Genomic DNA, 14,975 nt, shown 5'->3' with positions numbered 1-14,975 from the left:
CTGTGGTTGCGCTGCGGGTGGCGGCTTGGGTGCGGCGCGTGTGTCGCAGACCTTCCCCCTCTCTCCCTTGCCTCTCCTCCTTTTTTGCCTCACCGCTTGCTGCTCTCCGTTTTCTCTCGTTGCGCAGTAAAACCACTCAAGCCACCAAAGCCATTCTTCGACTCACGCGACTTCCAATGAAGATTACGCAGCTCGTCCTCCTTTCCGCCCTGCTGGCCATTGTGCTTCTTGGCGGCTGTGCGGGTGTAGCCAACGCCCAGGAGTTCGCGTCGCCCGAGGCGGGGATCAACGAGTTTGCGGCAGCTGCCAACGAAAAGCATGGCAGTGGATCTCACCATCACCCGTCACGGTCTGGCCACGATGCGACGGCGGTGAATGGACTCGGTGTGGTGCATGGCGTCGTCGGCCTTGCCGTGGCGCTGGCCGCCGTCACAATGTTCTAGACGCCCTTTCCCCCCCACGTTTATTTTGCGGAATTTTATTTGTTTTTGGAGAACACGCTTTTGCGGCGTTTTTTTTGTTCTTTTGAGTTGGGGTGGTCTAAGCGTTGCGGTATATATAAGGTTTTCCACTTGTCGTATTATTTGATTTTTGAGCGCGAATGTTGTGCTTTGTTGTTTGTGTTGATGTCTTTTTTTTTTTTTTTTTTTTTTTTTTTTTGTAGTGTTGTGGTGGGAGTGTTTTTTTTGTTTTTGTTTGGTTGTTATTTTGTATGTGTTTATTTTTTATTGTTTGTCTGGTGCTGAGTTCTTTTTTGCGGATATGAGAATGATGTTACGGATAGTTTTGTTTCCCCCTTTTTTAAAAATTTTATTTATAGGAGAAATTAAGGCGTATATGTAGACATATACATGTTTTGTGTTTTGTGTGTTTTATGCGTGGCTTGTTTGGGAACTATGGCTTTTTTGTGAGGATGCTGAGGGGGTGGTATGACAGAGGAGATGCTGTTTTTGTGGGAGAGATTGTCTCCGCGGGCGGCGGTGGTGTGGGTGCCTAAGCTTCGCGTTCTCATCGGCGAGGTTAGGGGTGCATGTCATGGATTGTGCTGTTGGTTAGCCACATGGAATGGGTGGAATTTCCTTGGAGGATTTGGCATTGCTGAACTGGGCAGAGATGTGGGGCCGTATTGATATACTGATGACATTGATTGTTGAGGGGATCCACGTATGTGGGACCCGAAAAGGGGCTTTACAGGGGGAAATTTTTGTCCGGCATGCGTTTTGTGATCTGTCGCTTTTGTCATCAGCCACTTTTCGGGATGTGGCGGAGCTTCGAAAATTGCATGCAATGACGCAACAGCCGCTGCAGGCGTTCTCCGTAATGGAAGATTGCCGCTTCTCAGACCTTGAGAGTGGGGAGGTGTGCGCACTCAGACGTGCAAATTTCTCTCTCCGTGCCGTTGTCGAGGATTACGAGCTGCGCCTCCGTGAGTGATAACAACGTCAACGGGAAGAAGCAGAATAACAAAATGTGAGATTGACAGCGATGGCGTCTTGTAGCCTCTTGAAGAGGAACGATGGCGGCTCCTTTGGTAGTGTTGCCGTACTTCTTGCTTGCTGTAGTTTTGCGGAGGTGCGGTGCAATTGCCTGCGTCGCGAAGTAAATTAGTTATCAGCGGCCTGTGTCCGCGAGCGTACCGTTCATGCGTCTTTTTCAGCTGAGATGCGTCGTGTCTTTTCCTTGGCGGAGCGAGTGATTTTCAAACGTCGTTTGCTATGAGCAGACAGGGAAGTGGCGATGAATCTAGCTCAGGAGGAGTGCGTGAACGCCAGCATTACTGTAACGCTGCAGGCGGTGCTCTCGCGAAAGCTAGCACACCTCGCACGCCATGTTTTTTTTTTTTGCCTCTCTCACTGCTTTCTTGTTGGTGTCGTTGACATGTCTTTTGAGGAATATTGTCAATGACAGTAAATTGTACGTATAACTACGTGCCTCCAACGTGTGTTGCTGGGAAGTTTTGCGGCCGAAGTGGATGGTGGTGGATGAAAGTTTTGGTTCCCCGGTGTGCGTATACACATGTACGTGTCTCCTGTCTTTTTCCCCCCGTTTTTGTGTAGGGATTGAGCAGAAAGCAGAGTAGCGTACGGTGAACTGCTCAATAGCTGGAGTGGAGCTACAGGCGGACAGGAGGGAGGGTGCGTGCGTGTGGAATTCCAGCAGGATGAGTATGCGCATGACCCCTGGGAAGATATACGCTGGTGGCGCGGCTATTGTCATCGGGCTAACGTTGTGGAATCGTTATTCGTCACGTCACCTTCGCGTCATAGTAGACAACATTAAGGAGGCGAAGATGCAGGAAGCAGCGCGCTTAAAAGCAGGTGAGAAATGATGACTGGTGGCGTGTTTGTCCCGTGCGTGCCAAAAAGTTGACCATTGAGAATGTCATCGCGTTCCCTGTTTTTTTTTTTTTTGCTCTCTCTCTCTTAGTATGTTCACTGCTCCACTTTTGCCGCCGCCGCCCGTTGACGCGGCTTATGTTGAATTTTGCGACATCCTTGTCATGCTTTATTTTTATTCCGTTTTTTTTTGTTTGTGTCGGCTATTGTGCGTGCGGGTGCGCTGTGGCTGCCGCAATTGGCTGGCCGTGCACAGCTTGCCGACTTTGCATTTTAACACTCGTCCCATATTGTGGGCACCCAAGCAGTCGCCACGTTGGACGAGAGGCGGTGGAGGGCCGCTTCGGTTACGCAGAAGAAGGGGGAAGGATGACACAGCCAAACTCGCCGCGCGGCCGGCCTCTGATTTTGTCCTCCTTTCAATGGAGCAGCGATGCTCAGATTGCGATAGACGAAACGGCTCTCACGCAGGCGTTCTTGTACCGGCGGCGCAGGATGGAGGCGGCGTCGCGGCTCACTGATGGAATGATGGCGCAGGTCCAGACCATCGTTGACGCCGATGGAAGCCCGTCTTATGTCATGCTGATGGATGAGGTCCCAGAGTCCACGGATGAGTCGCCGCAGAGGAAACAAAAAGACAGTGTTTGCGCAACGCCGGGCGGGGGTCGGGGGGAGGTGTCTGTTGAGAACACGATGACGCATGCGACGGAGGTGCTTCTTCATGATGATATCAATCGGAAGGCAGAAAAAATTCGCGATATGCGAATAGAGCAGCGGAGTGCGGCGGAGATGCAGCTTAAGCCCACCTTTCTGTTGGTTGAGCCTTCGCTGGAGTTGCCTATTCCACCGACCACATTTACCTCTACCTCTCTTGCCTTTGCGTTGGAGGCACTGGCCAAAAGTGTTTCCAAACTAGTGGCTGCAACTGATGGAATTTTAGTGCAGCTTTCCGCGTTGGACAAAACGAATCAACCGTCTATATTTAAGGAGATGAATATACTTGTGGTACACACACAACACGCGTGGCGTTGCCACGCGGCGGTGATGCAGCATCTGAAACAGTATGAGGTATGTGCAAAGGCCCTGCAGGACGGCACATTGCAGGAGCTGAGCAGCATGCGAGAACAATTCCTGGTTTGCAAGGAGATGTTGACGGCACAGGAGCAAAAACAAAAGGTTTCTGAGGAACATCTTAGAGCGCTGCGACTTCGGTTAAACAACCTTCATGCACGGTGCCGAATGTGGTCTGGGATTCTGCTTGGCGCCACCCCATTACTGCCGCTTCTTGTATCGCCGTCAAACTCACCGAGCGGCACTTCGCTTTTGCGTGAACGCGACTCAATTTCGTGCATGCGGTCAGTCACAAACCGAGCTCAGAGTGCCACACCGCATCTGAGTTTTGTTGCTGGGGCCTCGACACGACAAAGGTCCAGCGTACGTGTTCGGACCCCCTCATTGTCGCAAAATTTGGATTCCCCTCACTTCTCCATTTCGACAGCTGAGGAGTTGGAAGACCACATGAACGCCATGGAAGTCAAGGTCGCCCGATTTTGGAGCAATCCATACGTTGTCAAAGCGCAGCAGTGCGCGGAACGGATGTGGAGACAGCGGCATCAACCGTGGGATCGGTCCACAACATTGGTTGAGGTCATGAAACTTCCTGTACTCTCGCGGAATGAATCGGTGCAGCGCACAGGATCTTCGCTGCGTCTTGCAAGTGAGATGCACCGTGCATCCCGGGTGGACAATTTACACAAAGGAGGTCACGCCGCAGAAGCCACAGATAAAGCGACGGCAGAGGTCCGCCTCATGTCCCTTCTAAGAGGCCTTCTACGATTGGCGCCAAGCGTAAAGAACCAGGCTGATGCAGGTGCGTCGTCCTCGAGTGCAGAAGGTGCGGAAGGTGTAGAAGGTAATGAGACAATAGCAGTTGAGAACGACATCGGTAGTGGGGAGGCGTCAATAAGCCGGACTCCATACGGTGATGCTTTTGAGGCCGCCGGCGTGACGGTTGGCACGGCGGATGCCATGTCGGAGAGCGTCCGAAACCTTTTAAAGTTTCTCGAAGAGGCTTCTACAACCGTGATGTGAGGTGCTAGTCATATGGAACAACAATTTCGCAGTTGTATGGAGAAATGTAAAACATTTTTGCGGCTATTATGTTGCACGTCTGTCTTTTTCTCTCTTTGTTTGTGTGTGTGTGTGTGGAACCGCATGTACAGCCGGTAGGGTGAGGAAATCTGGTTGATGTTACATGTATGGTGGTTTGATTCCTTTCACATGCCTTCTTGCCTCTCCTTTTTTGAATTCCTTATTAAAGGGGGATATATCATTTCTAACGCCTACGAAATAGAAGGAGAGAAGGACGAAATTGAAAGAAAAAAAGAAGAAGAAAAAAAGAGAAAGAAGCAATATTAACAGCAACGAGATACAATTGTCAATTGTAGGGAGTGAAGAGGTGACAGCAACAAAGGGAGTAATATACGTATCACTGCGTTAGCATGTCTCAACAGCACTACGTGTTTAAGTACATCATCATTGGTGACAGTGGTGTGGGGAAGAGCTGCCTTCTTCTTCAGTTTACCGATAAGCGTTTTGAGCCACTGCATGACTTGACAATTGGAGTGGAGTTTGGCGCGCGTGTGGTGATGATTGAGCAAAAGAACGTAAAGCTGCAAATTTGGGACACAGCCGGGCAGGAGAGCTTCCGCAGCATCACTCGAAGTTACTACCGTGGTGCCTGTGGCGCGCTTCTTGTGTACGACGTCACACGTCGCGAGACATTCACGCACCTTCAGACGTGGCTGGAGGATGCGAGAGCGAATGCCAACAACGCCATTGTGATTATGCTGATCGGGAACAAGTGTGATTTAGAGGCGAAGCGGCAGGTGTCGCGGGAGGAGGGGGAGAGCTTCGCCAGGCGGAACAACCTGGTGTTTATGGAGACCAGCGCCAAGACGGCACAAAATGTGGATGATGCCTTTATGAGAACTGCCACAATGATTTACGAGAACGTGCAAAAAGGGGATTTGGACTCCGCCGTGGTGTCGGGTGGGCAGATGCCTGCGGTTGCCGCTCCCAAGCAAAGGCCGCGAGCCGGCGACTCGGAGGGGTGCGCATGTTGAAAGGATCTCCGCCACCCCAGCGATGGGCGACGGTGGGTAGGCTGCGGTTACGCCTCTACACCCACCAGGCATGTACACGTTCTATACGCCCGTGCGAAGCGCTGCGTCGCTGCCCCACATAGGGGCGAGCGGACGAGAAGGAGGGGGGGGGGGGGAGACAACCCTGCACGTTACGGTCACACACACACACACACACACACACACACACACACGAGTATAAGCGCGGAGTCTGCGGTGAAATGAGGAGTGGCTACTGCCTGCCACACACGTGTCTGTGCCTGTGCGTCCTCCAACCTCCCAGGGGGGCGGGGAGCACGAAAAAAAAATGGGACAAACAAATTTGCGTTGAATTAGAAGAGACCGAAAGTAACAAAAAAAAACATCGGGATAAAAAAGAAACACAAACAGCAACAACAAAAGAAAAAGGAGTAGTAGGCAGAGGGAGATACAACTAATTGCAGACGGATACTTTGTGTTTAGTCATGAGGGAGGAAAGATTTCTTTATTCCCTTTTTTTTTTTGTATAGCTCTTCTTTTTTTTTTTTTTGACGGCACTCCTCTTGTGTGTTGGTGGGTGTGTGGGTGGGTGTGCCCAACGAAAGGGCTACCAGGAGAACGAATGAAAGACAAAATCCGTGACGACCACCTTCCCTCCTCATATGTCGTTTTTTTTTGTTCTATCTCTGTCTGTGTGTGCATGCGTAGTTTTTTTTTTTGTTGCGTTGCGCTTGAGTTTATTTTTGCCTATTTCCCTCCCTCCCCCACAAAAACGCCAGAAATGATGGCAGGTTGCAGAAATAACCCCGACAACAACAACTCTTCCTCTGCCTCGGTCTTCCGCGTGAACGAGTGGAGTGTGTGGCCACAATAGCAGGAGGGGGGCAGGCGATGGACATGTATGTATCGACGCGTGTGTGTGTCGCCTGTAGCTGAAGATATCTGCGGATATATGTTTGGGGTGCGAAGGAAGCAGGGGAAGGGGCAGAGAAGAAGAACGGAGTAAACGGTGGGAGGTGGATGAGGGTTGATGGTGGTGGTGGTAGTAGAGACAGCTGTCTTTACGGCTGGGTGGTGTGGGAGGAATGACGCCGTACTTTTATGTTTGTAATGAACACATCAACGGCAGTTGAGGTTTCTCCCTCCTCCTCTTTTTTTTTAATGTTTTTTTTTATTCAAAATATTTCTGCGGTTTTTGCCACTGTACTTCCTGTGAGGGCTGTTTTACTTTTGCTTTACCTGTGGCGAAGGAAACACCTCACTTCCGTTTTTTTTTTAGGTTTCTGTTTTTCCTCCGTTGCATGTGCCTGTGGGCGTGTCGAGGCCCTCCTTGTTTTTTCTCACTCTGCGCGGTTATGACGATGTGGCTCCCGCCGAGAGGAACACCCGTTCAAACCGTCAGCCAAGACGCGTAGGCCTCTATTTCCTTTTCTTCTCTCTTTCTCACACACACACACAGACACACGTCGTGTGGGGGGGAGCCGGTGGGAAGGGAGGCGCCGTCGAGGAGCTGCGCCCGCAGGTGCACGCGGAATGCCTTGCTGACTCTTTGTGATGCACCCGTTTTTTTCTCGGTGTTTTTGTTTTTGTTTTTCACTCTTGCTTCTTGACGCGCCGGCGAGAATACACGCAAGTGCAAGCGTCTACCAAAGACGGAAAGGGAAGACAAAAGCGACAAGTGGTAAACAAACAAACAATAAAAAAAAGAACATCACGAACGAAACAAAACACGCAGACACACACGCGTAAAACGGAGAAGGAGACAATTATTATACCACCCAGCCAATTTTTTTTCCCTGACGACGCAGGAACAACTGCATTAATGACGGGCACTCCACAGCTTGCCCTTCCCATGTGGCGCGTTCCAGGGATTTGTTTGTTGCTTCTTCTGCTCAGCTGTGCAATGGCGCCGGCGTTCGCAGATGACGGCGCGGTGTCCATTCTGGTTCCTGCGAACAGGGATGAGTGCTTCCTGGAGGACATCACTGGCATTGGTGTGAAAGTGTTCTTGCACTACATGGTGACCTCCGGTGGCTCGCTTGATATTGACGCGACCATCTATGGACCGGACAACAGCCACATTTGGGAGTCTGTCCGCGAAGCTGAGGCTCGTGTGCTTTTCAAGACACGCACGCCGGGCCGTCACCGCTTTTGCTTTTCCAACAAGATGAGCACCATTACCAATAAGGTGGTGGCATTTTCCATAGCGGTTGGGGAGTCGGGAATGGATACAAATAAGGATCAAATGGCAAAAGCAGTGGACCCGCTAGAGCGGTCTATCATGCGCATTCAACAGGGACTTCGCGAGGTGCAGGAGGTGCAGCGGTACCTCAGGGGGCGTGAGCGTATCCACCGCGCGACGACAGAGGTGGCAAACACGCGTGTTGTCATTTGGTCAGCCGTAGAGGTATTAATTATTGCATTTATGGGTGCCTGCAATGTGTGGTACCTTAAGCGAATCTTCAACAAGCGAAGAGTGGTGTAAGGGTATGCAGAGGACGGGGCAAGGTGTACGTGAGCGTCGAAATATATGCATTTATTCAATTCCCATACACACGCACACACACATATATGGACTCTTGGAGGCATGATGGGGAAAAAACTTCAACGAGGGCAAATAAAAGAATCGATAAAACACAGACAGATTTCCCGTTACCTGCTGCAGGCCTGCCCTCGTTACCTCTGCGCCGTCACCTTTATTCCTTGATGTATATGTGCGTGGGTGTGCGGACATTCTTCATTGCACAATTTGATGGGCGTGTGACAAGTAAAAATTTATTGGATCTGGTGAGCGGACAGTGCCCCCGGCGCATGTCGTTTCTCTTCATTTTTATGCACCGCATGCACTCACTATTACTTTTTCCTTTTTTTTTCCTGTTAGTTTGTTCCTGCTTGTATGCTACTTTTTTTTTTGTTTATGCTGCTGCGTTGAGTACCGACGTCTCTCCTCCGTTAGATTTCTTTTGCACGTTGGTGGCTGCTTACATACACACGCAGATACCAGAGCTGTCGACGGTTTGAACCTTGCTTGACGTGATACCCAAAGGCACTCACAAGGGGAGACGTGCTGATAAGAGGAAACAGTAGCTAACCCAACAAACAGGCACAGGCGGAGTAGTTGAACACTGGTGCGTTTGGGCGAACGAGTGTAGTTAGATACAACGAGGAGAATAGAGGAGGATAAACCAAGCAGCAGTAAAATGCCCAGAAGAGCTCTGTTAGGCAACTGGTTTGAGGAGGAGGCGTATGCACGAGATCGGAGGCGCCTCATGCAGGGTCGCAATGGCGGTGTCGTGGATGCCGCAAGTGAGGCGCAGTTCATTTTGGCCAAGGTGAAGCATCACAACACGCCGTATTCATTGCCCCCCGTGCCTAAAGATGGATTTCTGCACTTCTATACCCCAGTTATGCTGCAAAATGCTGCAACTCTAGGCTTTTTGTCGCTTGACTTAGAGGATCGTTCGCTGCGATCTACAGGATGGAACGTTGTGTGCTCAACGGCGCCAGCCAGTGGTCCGACAATGCGCAATTGCTTTGTATTGGTTCCAGCGCTTACGGGGCCCACTGACATGATCCCCCCTCCCCCTGAGGAGAAGGATTTGGTGCATTACGGGCAACCGTTTTTTGTCATGACGGTGCCAGAACTGTGCGATGATCCGCTCTCACTTGCTTCGGAGCACAAGGGGCCTAATAGCGCGTCGAAGGTGACAGGAAAGTATCAAGACGTGTACTTTTCACCGGACGGCAACAGTGCAGAGACGATGTGGGTAGCGGATTTCTCGAGCCCAGCGTATCGTGAGGACATGCGTGACAGGCCCGTAAGAGGAGATGCTGTCTTGGTGATCCGCCATAACAATACCAACGTTCCACTGGCGAGCACTAAGTCGGTCTTCTACAATGATTTTGGACCGGAATATGAGGTCTGTTGCAACAAGTTTGCGGCCCCTGGGCCAACACCTCGTGGGGGCCCACTGGCCGACGAAAATTACTGGATCTTTGTTTGCAGTGAGGAGAATGAAGAAGGGAACGAAAAAGAGCGGGAGATTGCTCCGACCCCCGCCTAGGCGGTGCCCGAGCCAGTCAACGATGTTTGTATAAAACACTTTCAGTTCAACAAATGTAGCACGCACTTATTATTTTTTTTTTATGTTGCTTAAGGCGATGCGATGTTTGGAGGGGGTAGGCGGGTGCAGAGAAGGAAAAGGCCCCCTTCCCACAAAAAAAGAAAAACAAAAAAAAAGGAATAACGTGGGGCGAAAGGGAAAATTGAACATTATTTCCACTAGTTGTATGAGTGGAAAGAAGCATGTAGTACCCGTGATGTGTTGCATATATGTGGATAGTCCATCGGAGAGGCACAGAACTGTGTGAACCTTGCTCTGCTCACCTCATTTCTTGTTCCTCTCCCCCCCCCCTGCCAATGCCCTCTTGCTTGCATCATATTTTTGACTGGGTGCGTGCAGAGAACAACACCGTGGAAAATAAATTAAATCAACGAAAAAGAAAAAAGATTTGCAAAGTTTCTCATCATGCCTCATTTTTTGTCTGTCAATGCCCCAGTGAAGCAAACGTCTTTGCTTTTTGTCATCTACCTATTGACTCTGGGTAGCATGTTGTCAGCCTCCGCGGCGACTTTGGGAGATCCTCGCTTTCGTATTCATGGGCCTTCCTACGCCTACATGGATTGCTCTGCTTGCATTGCCTTCGCCGGCTATCTGGGGCAGCGAATGAACGCCTCCCTAGAGTACGACGGCAGGGGTGGGGCCACCTTCCTCTCTACGCATCGCCTAAACGAAGAGAACAAACTCCAGCGGAGTGTGTACGCGACAAGCGAGTTGCGTTCTGTGGAAGTTTTGGAAAAAATATGCAACGACGCTCTGCGTGAGAACTATGTGCTGCGTCTAGACCTCGACAGACGTATTCGCGTGTACGAGTCTGAGAAGTCCGATTCGCCCTTTGCCCAGCACTACAGTATGCAGGACGCCGATGCGCTCAAGTCCCCCTCCAAGACTGCCGTTTGGACCTTTTGCACACGTGTGATGAGTGAGGAAGAAGATGCCATGATGGCCCTCGTGCGGGAGGTGCATGACTTGACAGAGTTGGAGCGACGCCTGTGTGGCGGCAACGACGTCAATAGCAGCGCTGTGACGACGCCACCGCCACCCCTTGAGAACTTGGTTACAGCTGTGTGCATTGGGACGGAAGCGAGCCTTAATGCGGAGCTTGGTCGCATCCAGCGGTATGAGCTGTGGCAAGACAGCATCTCCAAGCGGCGGGAAGAAGCGCTCAAGAACATTCGGGAAGAAAGCGATGAACCCGTTTTTGCAAAGCCAGTGGAACCTGATGACGAGAGATACAAACCGTGGTCCCTATTTCCAGAAATGGATGCCGCTACCGGCGAAGATGGAGACATTGATGACAGCGATGATACAGCAGAACGGAATATGGATTTGTAGTTTTCCCCCATTACTATTATTATTATCTTTGTGTGTTTTTTTTCCCTAAACTTTGATCCTGCATGCAGAACGTGACGCCTTGCTTTGGGAGGGAGCGACGCTTTTGGGGAGGACGGTGGGCAGGAGACAAGGCTGAAATGTGGCTTGTCTTGAGGAATGTTCGCTGTTCAATGTGTTTTCCATTTGTTTTCCTCTAAATATGTATACGTGCGTGAGTGTGTTACAAGGTGCTGGAATGTATTTGTTTTTCTGTTGTGGTTCTTTCCTTCGCTGAGGTTACATTGCTGCTTATGCCTTGCGTTGTGCTGAAAAAGAAAAAGAAGGGAAGGGAAAAGATGAACCACAAAGAAGACAGAAAAGAAAGGAAGAGGAAACGTCCGTGGAAAAAAGGAAAACACTGGGTTGTATGTGCGGGCATTTATAGTTCCTGATCGCGGTTTTTTTTTGAGGCAACAACAAAATTTGCGGGAATAAAACCACCTTTTTTTTTTGCTTTTTTTTCTCTGTGGCATCTGTGCTCTTTTTAGTTTTTTTTTCGCTGGGTATCTGTGAGGGGCTTTCTCCACTCTGCTCAACCGTTCTTTCTCTCAACATTTTCTATTTCTCACTATATGCGGTGCATACATTGCTCCACCGTGTTTTTGTTCGCCGCCGAGGCAGCTTAGATTCAGCACCATGTCTTCCTGCGGGGCTCCTCCGGGAGTTGATATGCCAAAGAAACGTGATCCACGTCTTCGTGGATTGCAGCAACCGCAGCAGAAACAGTTTTTTGACTCCGCAGACTACGAAGTGAGGCGGCAGCAGCAAAGTCGGCCGCAACCAAAACCTAATCAGGCTCGCGTGGCTGGGCATGGGACACTGCCTCCGTCAACGGAGGGGATGGTGTACAAATTAAGTTGGCGTCCAGAGGAAACAGCGACAAGAAGAAGCACGCGATGAAAGAGAAGAAGCGTGGGGCATGTGGCGACCTTCAGCAAAGACGACAAGGCAAGTAGAGAGGGAGGAGGATGTGGTTATGGTGAAGGCGCCCTTGGGGCAATAAGTTCCTCCTGTGGAGGAACCCCCACTTGGACACGTCCCGCTTGTACACGAGAGTGTGGGTGTGTCTGCTCTCCGAGGCGCGGGGGTGGTGCGTGTGCCTTCTTTTCCCGGCCATCCCATTTCCAATCCGCACGACTGTGCGTTAACGCACAATGTGTTTTGACATCCCCTCAGCTGCAAGTTTCTCACTTGGGAGGTGAAGTCTAGGGGCAGGTGGCAAAGGGAATAACAACAACGGCAGGGATGAAGAGGAAGAGGAGGAGGAAGAGGAAGAAGGGAGGGGATGAGGGGGTGGGGAGAAGAAAAAAGCAAGACAAAAAGAGGGGTGTGGAGAGGTTCTCTTCTCCTATCATTGCTTTCCACTGGATACGTGTGCCATAGTCAGCAGGAGCTGTTTTCTCCTCTCTTTTCGTGCTTGTTTCTCGCCTGCCTGTGTTCTCTCTTCTTACTGTGTATTTTTGCGCCGCTATCCGTTCTGGTAGTTCTTTGATTTTTTTTTCTTTTTTTTTGTGTGTGTGTGTGTGTTTTGCGCGCCCGAAAGCATCATTGGCGTACACAAGAGGTAGTGGAGGAGGAAAAGGTAACTGCGGAGTGAATAAGAAAGTGTGCCATTTTCTGTCTGTTTCTTGGACGGAGGGAATGCAGCGGGACACAACGCTGATGCCAAACAATCCATTCACGGAGGAAAGCAACGAGGTCGCTGTTTCGGAAAAAAACCGAGACAACACTCAAACAATCGCAGAGATCATCAAGAAAGACGATGCCGTGATGGCGAAGGAACTCGCGGTGCTTTCACGACGGCCTCAAACAAAACCGGAGACAAAGAACACCATCTCTATTCGTGGAGGTGCCGCCATATGCCCGGTGGTGCGTCGCAGTGGGCGTGGCCTTCGTACGGTGGAAATCAGGGAGGTGCATAGCACGGATATGTTTATTGCCAAGAAGCGGGATGTGGGTCTCATGCGGCTTGCGCTTGCAAATAAGGAGGCGGAGATACGCCACTTGGAGGAGGAAATGGATCGTGCAGAGAAGCGACTTCGTCAGCAGCAGGAGCAGCTTGCCAGTACGGAGGAGAAATTTAACAATTTCCTCAAGCATAGCAACTTAGAACAGGATGCTGCTGTAAGGCGGGCTGAGGTTGAGAGCAAAGCTAAACTGGAGCGTCTCATCGACATCAAGAAGCTCTCAGCACAGATCAGTCACATGGAACAAGACATGCGCAAGACGGATGCACAGTTGGAGCTATGTATGGAGTACAAGCAGTTTATGGATAGCCTCACCGAACCCCAGTGGTTCTACGATGTTCTCTGTGGCCTTCGTATCAAGGATATTAGTGAGGTGATTCTACGTGAGACAGAGGAAGCGTACACGCGCCGGGCAGAGGAATTAGCAGAGGCGGTGGGAAAAGCCGCAGCTCGACGCGAATCTCGTCAGCGAAGGATTACCACCGCACTGGAAAGAGGGGCTGCATTTCTGGGGCGGCTCGACTTTGGTGAAAAGGATGATGGGAACTTGGAGGAAGTCGAAGAGGAGGAGGAGGTTTCCCTTGAAGTACAGCTTGAAAAGCTGCATCAGGACCTTGAGGCTGAGGCACAGCGGCGGCAGGAGGAGGCAACCGCAAGCATTAAGCGGGAGGTGGGGGCACTTTCTGTTGAGGAAGTTCGTGCCATTCTCGACAAAAATTACTCCCAGGAGCGCATCCCAATGTACTTCTCGGAGCCAGACCAGATACTTGACATTTTTATCAATGTTGAGGAGGGGAACTTGTTTCTTATTCAAAACAGCCAGGAACTCGAAGAGGAGCTGGAACGTGTCGCCATGGAATATTTTCATGAGCAGGAAGAAATGTCCACCATGGTACGACAGCGACATGCACAGATGGAGTCGTTGGCGACACGAATGAAGGGGGCACAGCAACGTTTGAGACAACTAGAGGAGCGTTTGTTGGACCTAGACAGCATTGAAGGTGGCGCTGATACGGCGGGTGATGTTGCACGCAACAGGAATTGTATCAGTGGCCTCAGGAGGGACAAAGCTGGAAGCGTGATGCGGCAGGAGGTGCTGAAAAAGCTTATCGAACGTGTTGTGGCGGATATATTTCTCTGCATCAGCCAGCAGCAGTCTACCGCTGCGCGTCGCCCCGAGGATGGTGAGGGAGCCGAGAATGCAATGCAGGGTGCTGGCAGGTCAAAACCGATCCCTGCGCAGAAGCACGCCTCCCACTGCGTGGCCAAACCAAAAGCGAAGGGCAGAAAGAAGGAACGGCGTGGTTCTGGCGCTGCAGTTGGTGGTGGCGTGGATGGACACAATGACACTGATGCTGGTGCCAACATGTGGCCGGTGGAGATGCTTACCATTATTGAGAACAAGATAGACGAGTACATCCGCTATATTAACGACCCTGAAAACGGTGTGGAGCAGTCACTTATTATGAGTGTCATTAAGATGCGTGACAAGGAGCGCCGTCACAAAGCCCGTGTTGTACAATTAGAACGACAGTCGATAGAAAGAGAGGAACGCAACAGACGTGCCCTTGAACGCTCGAAGGCACCCGTTGTGAAGCGGCGTGGGAAACCGATTATGTGGCGTTCTCGTCCACCTGTTGAGACGATGCAGGGCACGGAAGTAAAACAAGGCCCTGTAGCGACGAAGGAGGCTGACCAGGACGATGAATTCTTCCGGTGATCAATTGACGGGAGGAAAAGGCCGTTGAGGAGGAGTTGATGGTGGTGGAAACGGAATGTGTGCAGAGAGCGCGAGAGGAGAAGCATTTCTTTCTTCCATATGTTTCTCTCTCCTTCTTTATCTATTTTTGGTGTGGCTTTTTTTCGAAATATTCTGGAGCAGGGAAACAAACGCAGCCGCAACAAATTTGGCTCATGAGGGTGCTCCATGTAACTACTGTCTGCCTGGTGCACCTCAGTTTAGTTGTTGTGAACCGATGTAATATAATGACACCGTGTATGTATGTGCCTGTGGCTCATCTGTCCCTATGTAAGTGTCGGACGTTGCGATTTTTT

General features: G+C 50.7%; 8 protein-coding genes and 1 pseudogene across 8 annotated transcripts, besides 14 other annotated features; all 9 read left to right on the top strand.

Annotated features, from left to right (window-relative positions):
• Nucleotides 1-443, top strand: TraAM80_06186 (uncharacterized protein; the record flags this gene model as incomplete). Its single annotated transcript, XM_029383039.1, has 1 exon — nt 1-443. A coding segment is annotated over one exon (443 nt), but the record flags the coding sequence as incomplete, so codon positions are not given.
• Nucleotides 444-602: 159 nt separating this feature from the next.
• Nucleotides 603-739: a sequence feature (A-rich).
• A 326-nt stretch (nt 740-1,065) lies between these two features.
• Nucleotides 1,066-1,434, top strand: TraAM80_06185 (uncharacterized protein; the record flags this gene model as incomplete). Its single annotated transcript, XM_029383038.1, has 1 exon — nt 1,066-1,434. The coding sequence occupies one exon, from the start codon at nt 1,066-1,068 to the stop codon at nt 1,432-1,434; it is 369 nt and encodes a 122-aa protein (XP_029237098.1).
• Nucleotides 1,435-2,474: 1,040 nt separating this feature from the next.
• On the top strand, nt 2,475-4,427 carry TraAM80_06184 (uncharacterized protein; the record flags this gene model as incomplete). Its single annotated transcript, XM_029383037.1, has 1 exon — nt 2,475-4,427. The coding sequence occupies one exon, from the start codon at nt 2,475-2,477 to the stop codon at nt 4,425-4,427; it is 1,953 nt and encodes a 650-aa protein (XP_029237097.1).
• A 96-nt stretch (nt 4,428-4,523) lies between these two features.
• Nucleotides 4,524-4,543: a microsatellite.
• A 139-nt stretch (nt 4,544-4,682) lies between these two features.
• Nucleotides 4,683-4,744: a microsatellite.
• Nucleotides 4,745-4,837: 93 nt separating this feature from the next.
• On the top strand, nt 4,838-5,461 carry TraAM80_06183 (Rab family, other; the record flags this gene model as incomplete). The annotated part of the gene is made up of 1 exon (XM_029383036.1): nt 4,838-5,461. The coding sequence occupies one exon, from the start codon at nt 4,838-4,840 to the stop codon at nt 5,459-5,461; it is 624 nt and encodes a 207-aa protein (XP_029237096.1).
• A 177-nt stretch (nt 5,462-5,638) lies between these two features.
• Nucleotides 5,639-5,673: a microsatellite.
• A 178-nt stretch (nt 5,674-5,851) lies between these two features.
• Nucleotides 5,852-5,887: a microsatellite.
• A 71-nt stretch (nt 5,888-5,958) lies between these two features.
• Nucleotides 5,959-6,008: a sequence feature (GA-rich).
• Nucleotides 6,009-6,022: 14 nt separating this feature from the next.
• Nucleotides 6,023-6,052: a microsatellite.
• An 850-nt stretch (nt 6,053-6,902) lies between these two features.
• Nucleotides 6,903-6,923: a microsatellite.
• A 218-nt stretch (nt 6,924-7,141) lies between these two features.
• Nucleotides 7,142-7,200: a microsatellite.
• An 80-nt stretch (nt 7,201-7,280) lies between these two features.
• TraAM80_06182 (COP-coated vesicle membrane protein p24 precursor) lies at nt 7,281-7,943 on the top strand (the record flags this gene model as incomplete). Its single annotated transcript, XM_029383035.1, has 1 exon — nt 7,281-7,943. The coding sequence occupies one exon, from the start codon at nt 7,281-7,283 to the stop codon at nt 7,941-7,943; it is 663 nt and encodes a 220-aa protein (XP_029237095.1).
• A 326-nt stretch (nt 7,944-8,269) lies between these two features.
• TraAM80_06181 (hypothetical protein) lies at nt 8,270-8,474 on the top strand (annotated as a pseudogene).
• A 184-nt stretch (nt 8,475-8,658) lies between these two features.
• TraAM80_06180 (calpain-like cysteine peptidase) lies at nt 8,659-9,522 on the top strand (the record flags this gene model as incomplete). Its single annotated transcript, XM_029383034.1, has 1 exon — nt 8,659-9,522. The coding sequence occupies one exon, from the start codon at nt 8,659-8,661 to the stop codon at nt 9,520-9,522; it is 864 nt and encodes a 287-aa protein (XP_029237094.1).
• A 153-nt stretch (nt 9,523-9,675) lies between these two features.
• Nucleotides 9,676-9,698: a microsatellite.
• Nucleotides 9,699-10,068: 370 nt separating this feature from the next.
• TraAM80_06179 (uncharacterized protein) lies at nt 10,069-10,914 on the top strand (the record flags this gene model as incomplete). Its single annotated transcript, XM_029383033.1, has 1 exon — nt 10,069-10,914. The coding sequence occupies one exon, from the start codon at nt 10,069-10,071 to the stop codon at nt 10,912-10,914; it is 846 nt and encodes a 281-aa protein (XP_029237093.1).
• A 309-nt stretch (nt 10,915-11,223) lies between these two features.
• Nucleotides 11,224-11,288: a microsatellite.
• A 908-nt stretch (nt 11,289-12,196) lies between these two features.
• Nucleotides 12,197-12,257: a microsatellite.
• A 180-nt stretch (nt 12,258-12,437) lies between these two features.
• Nucleotides 12,438-12,464: a sequence feature (A-rich).
• Nucleotides 12,464-12,480: a microsatellite.
• Nucleotides 12,481-12,594: 114 nt separating this feature from the next.
• TraAM80_06178 (flagellar associated protein) lies at nt 12,595-14,640 on the top strand (the record flags this gene model as incomplete). Its single annotated transcript, XM_029383032.1, has 1 exon — nt 12,595-14,640. One exon carries the CDS (start codon nt 12,595-12,597, stop codon nt 14,638-14,640), a length of 2,046 nt encoding a protein of 681 aa, XP_029237092.1.
• Between the last annotated feature and the right edge of the window lie 335 nt (nt 14,641-14,975).

This window comes from Trypanosoma rangeli (genome assembly GCF_003719475.1).
Source record: "Trypanosoma rangeli strain AM80 chromosome Unknown Tra_15.4_contig_00218, whole genome shotgun sequence".
In the NCBI taxonomy this organism is placed as follows: domain Eukaryota; phylum Euglenozoa; class Kinetoplastea; order Trypanosomatida; family Trypanosomatidae; genus Trypanosoma; species Trypanosoma rangeli.
Note: the sequence above shows the minus strand (reverse complement) of the source record. Positions and strands in the feature narration are given on the sequence as shown.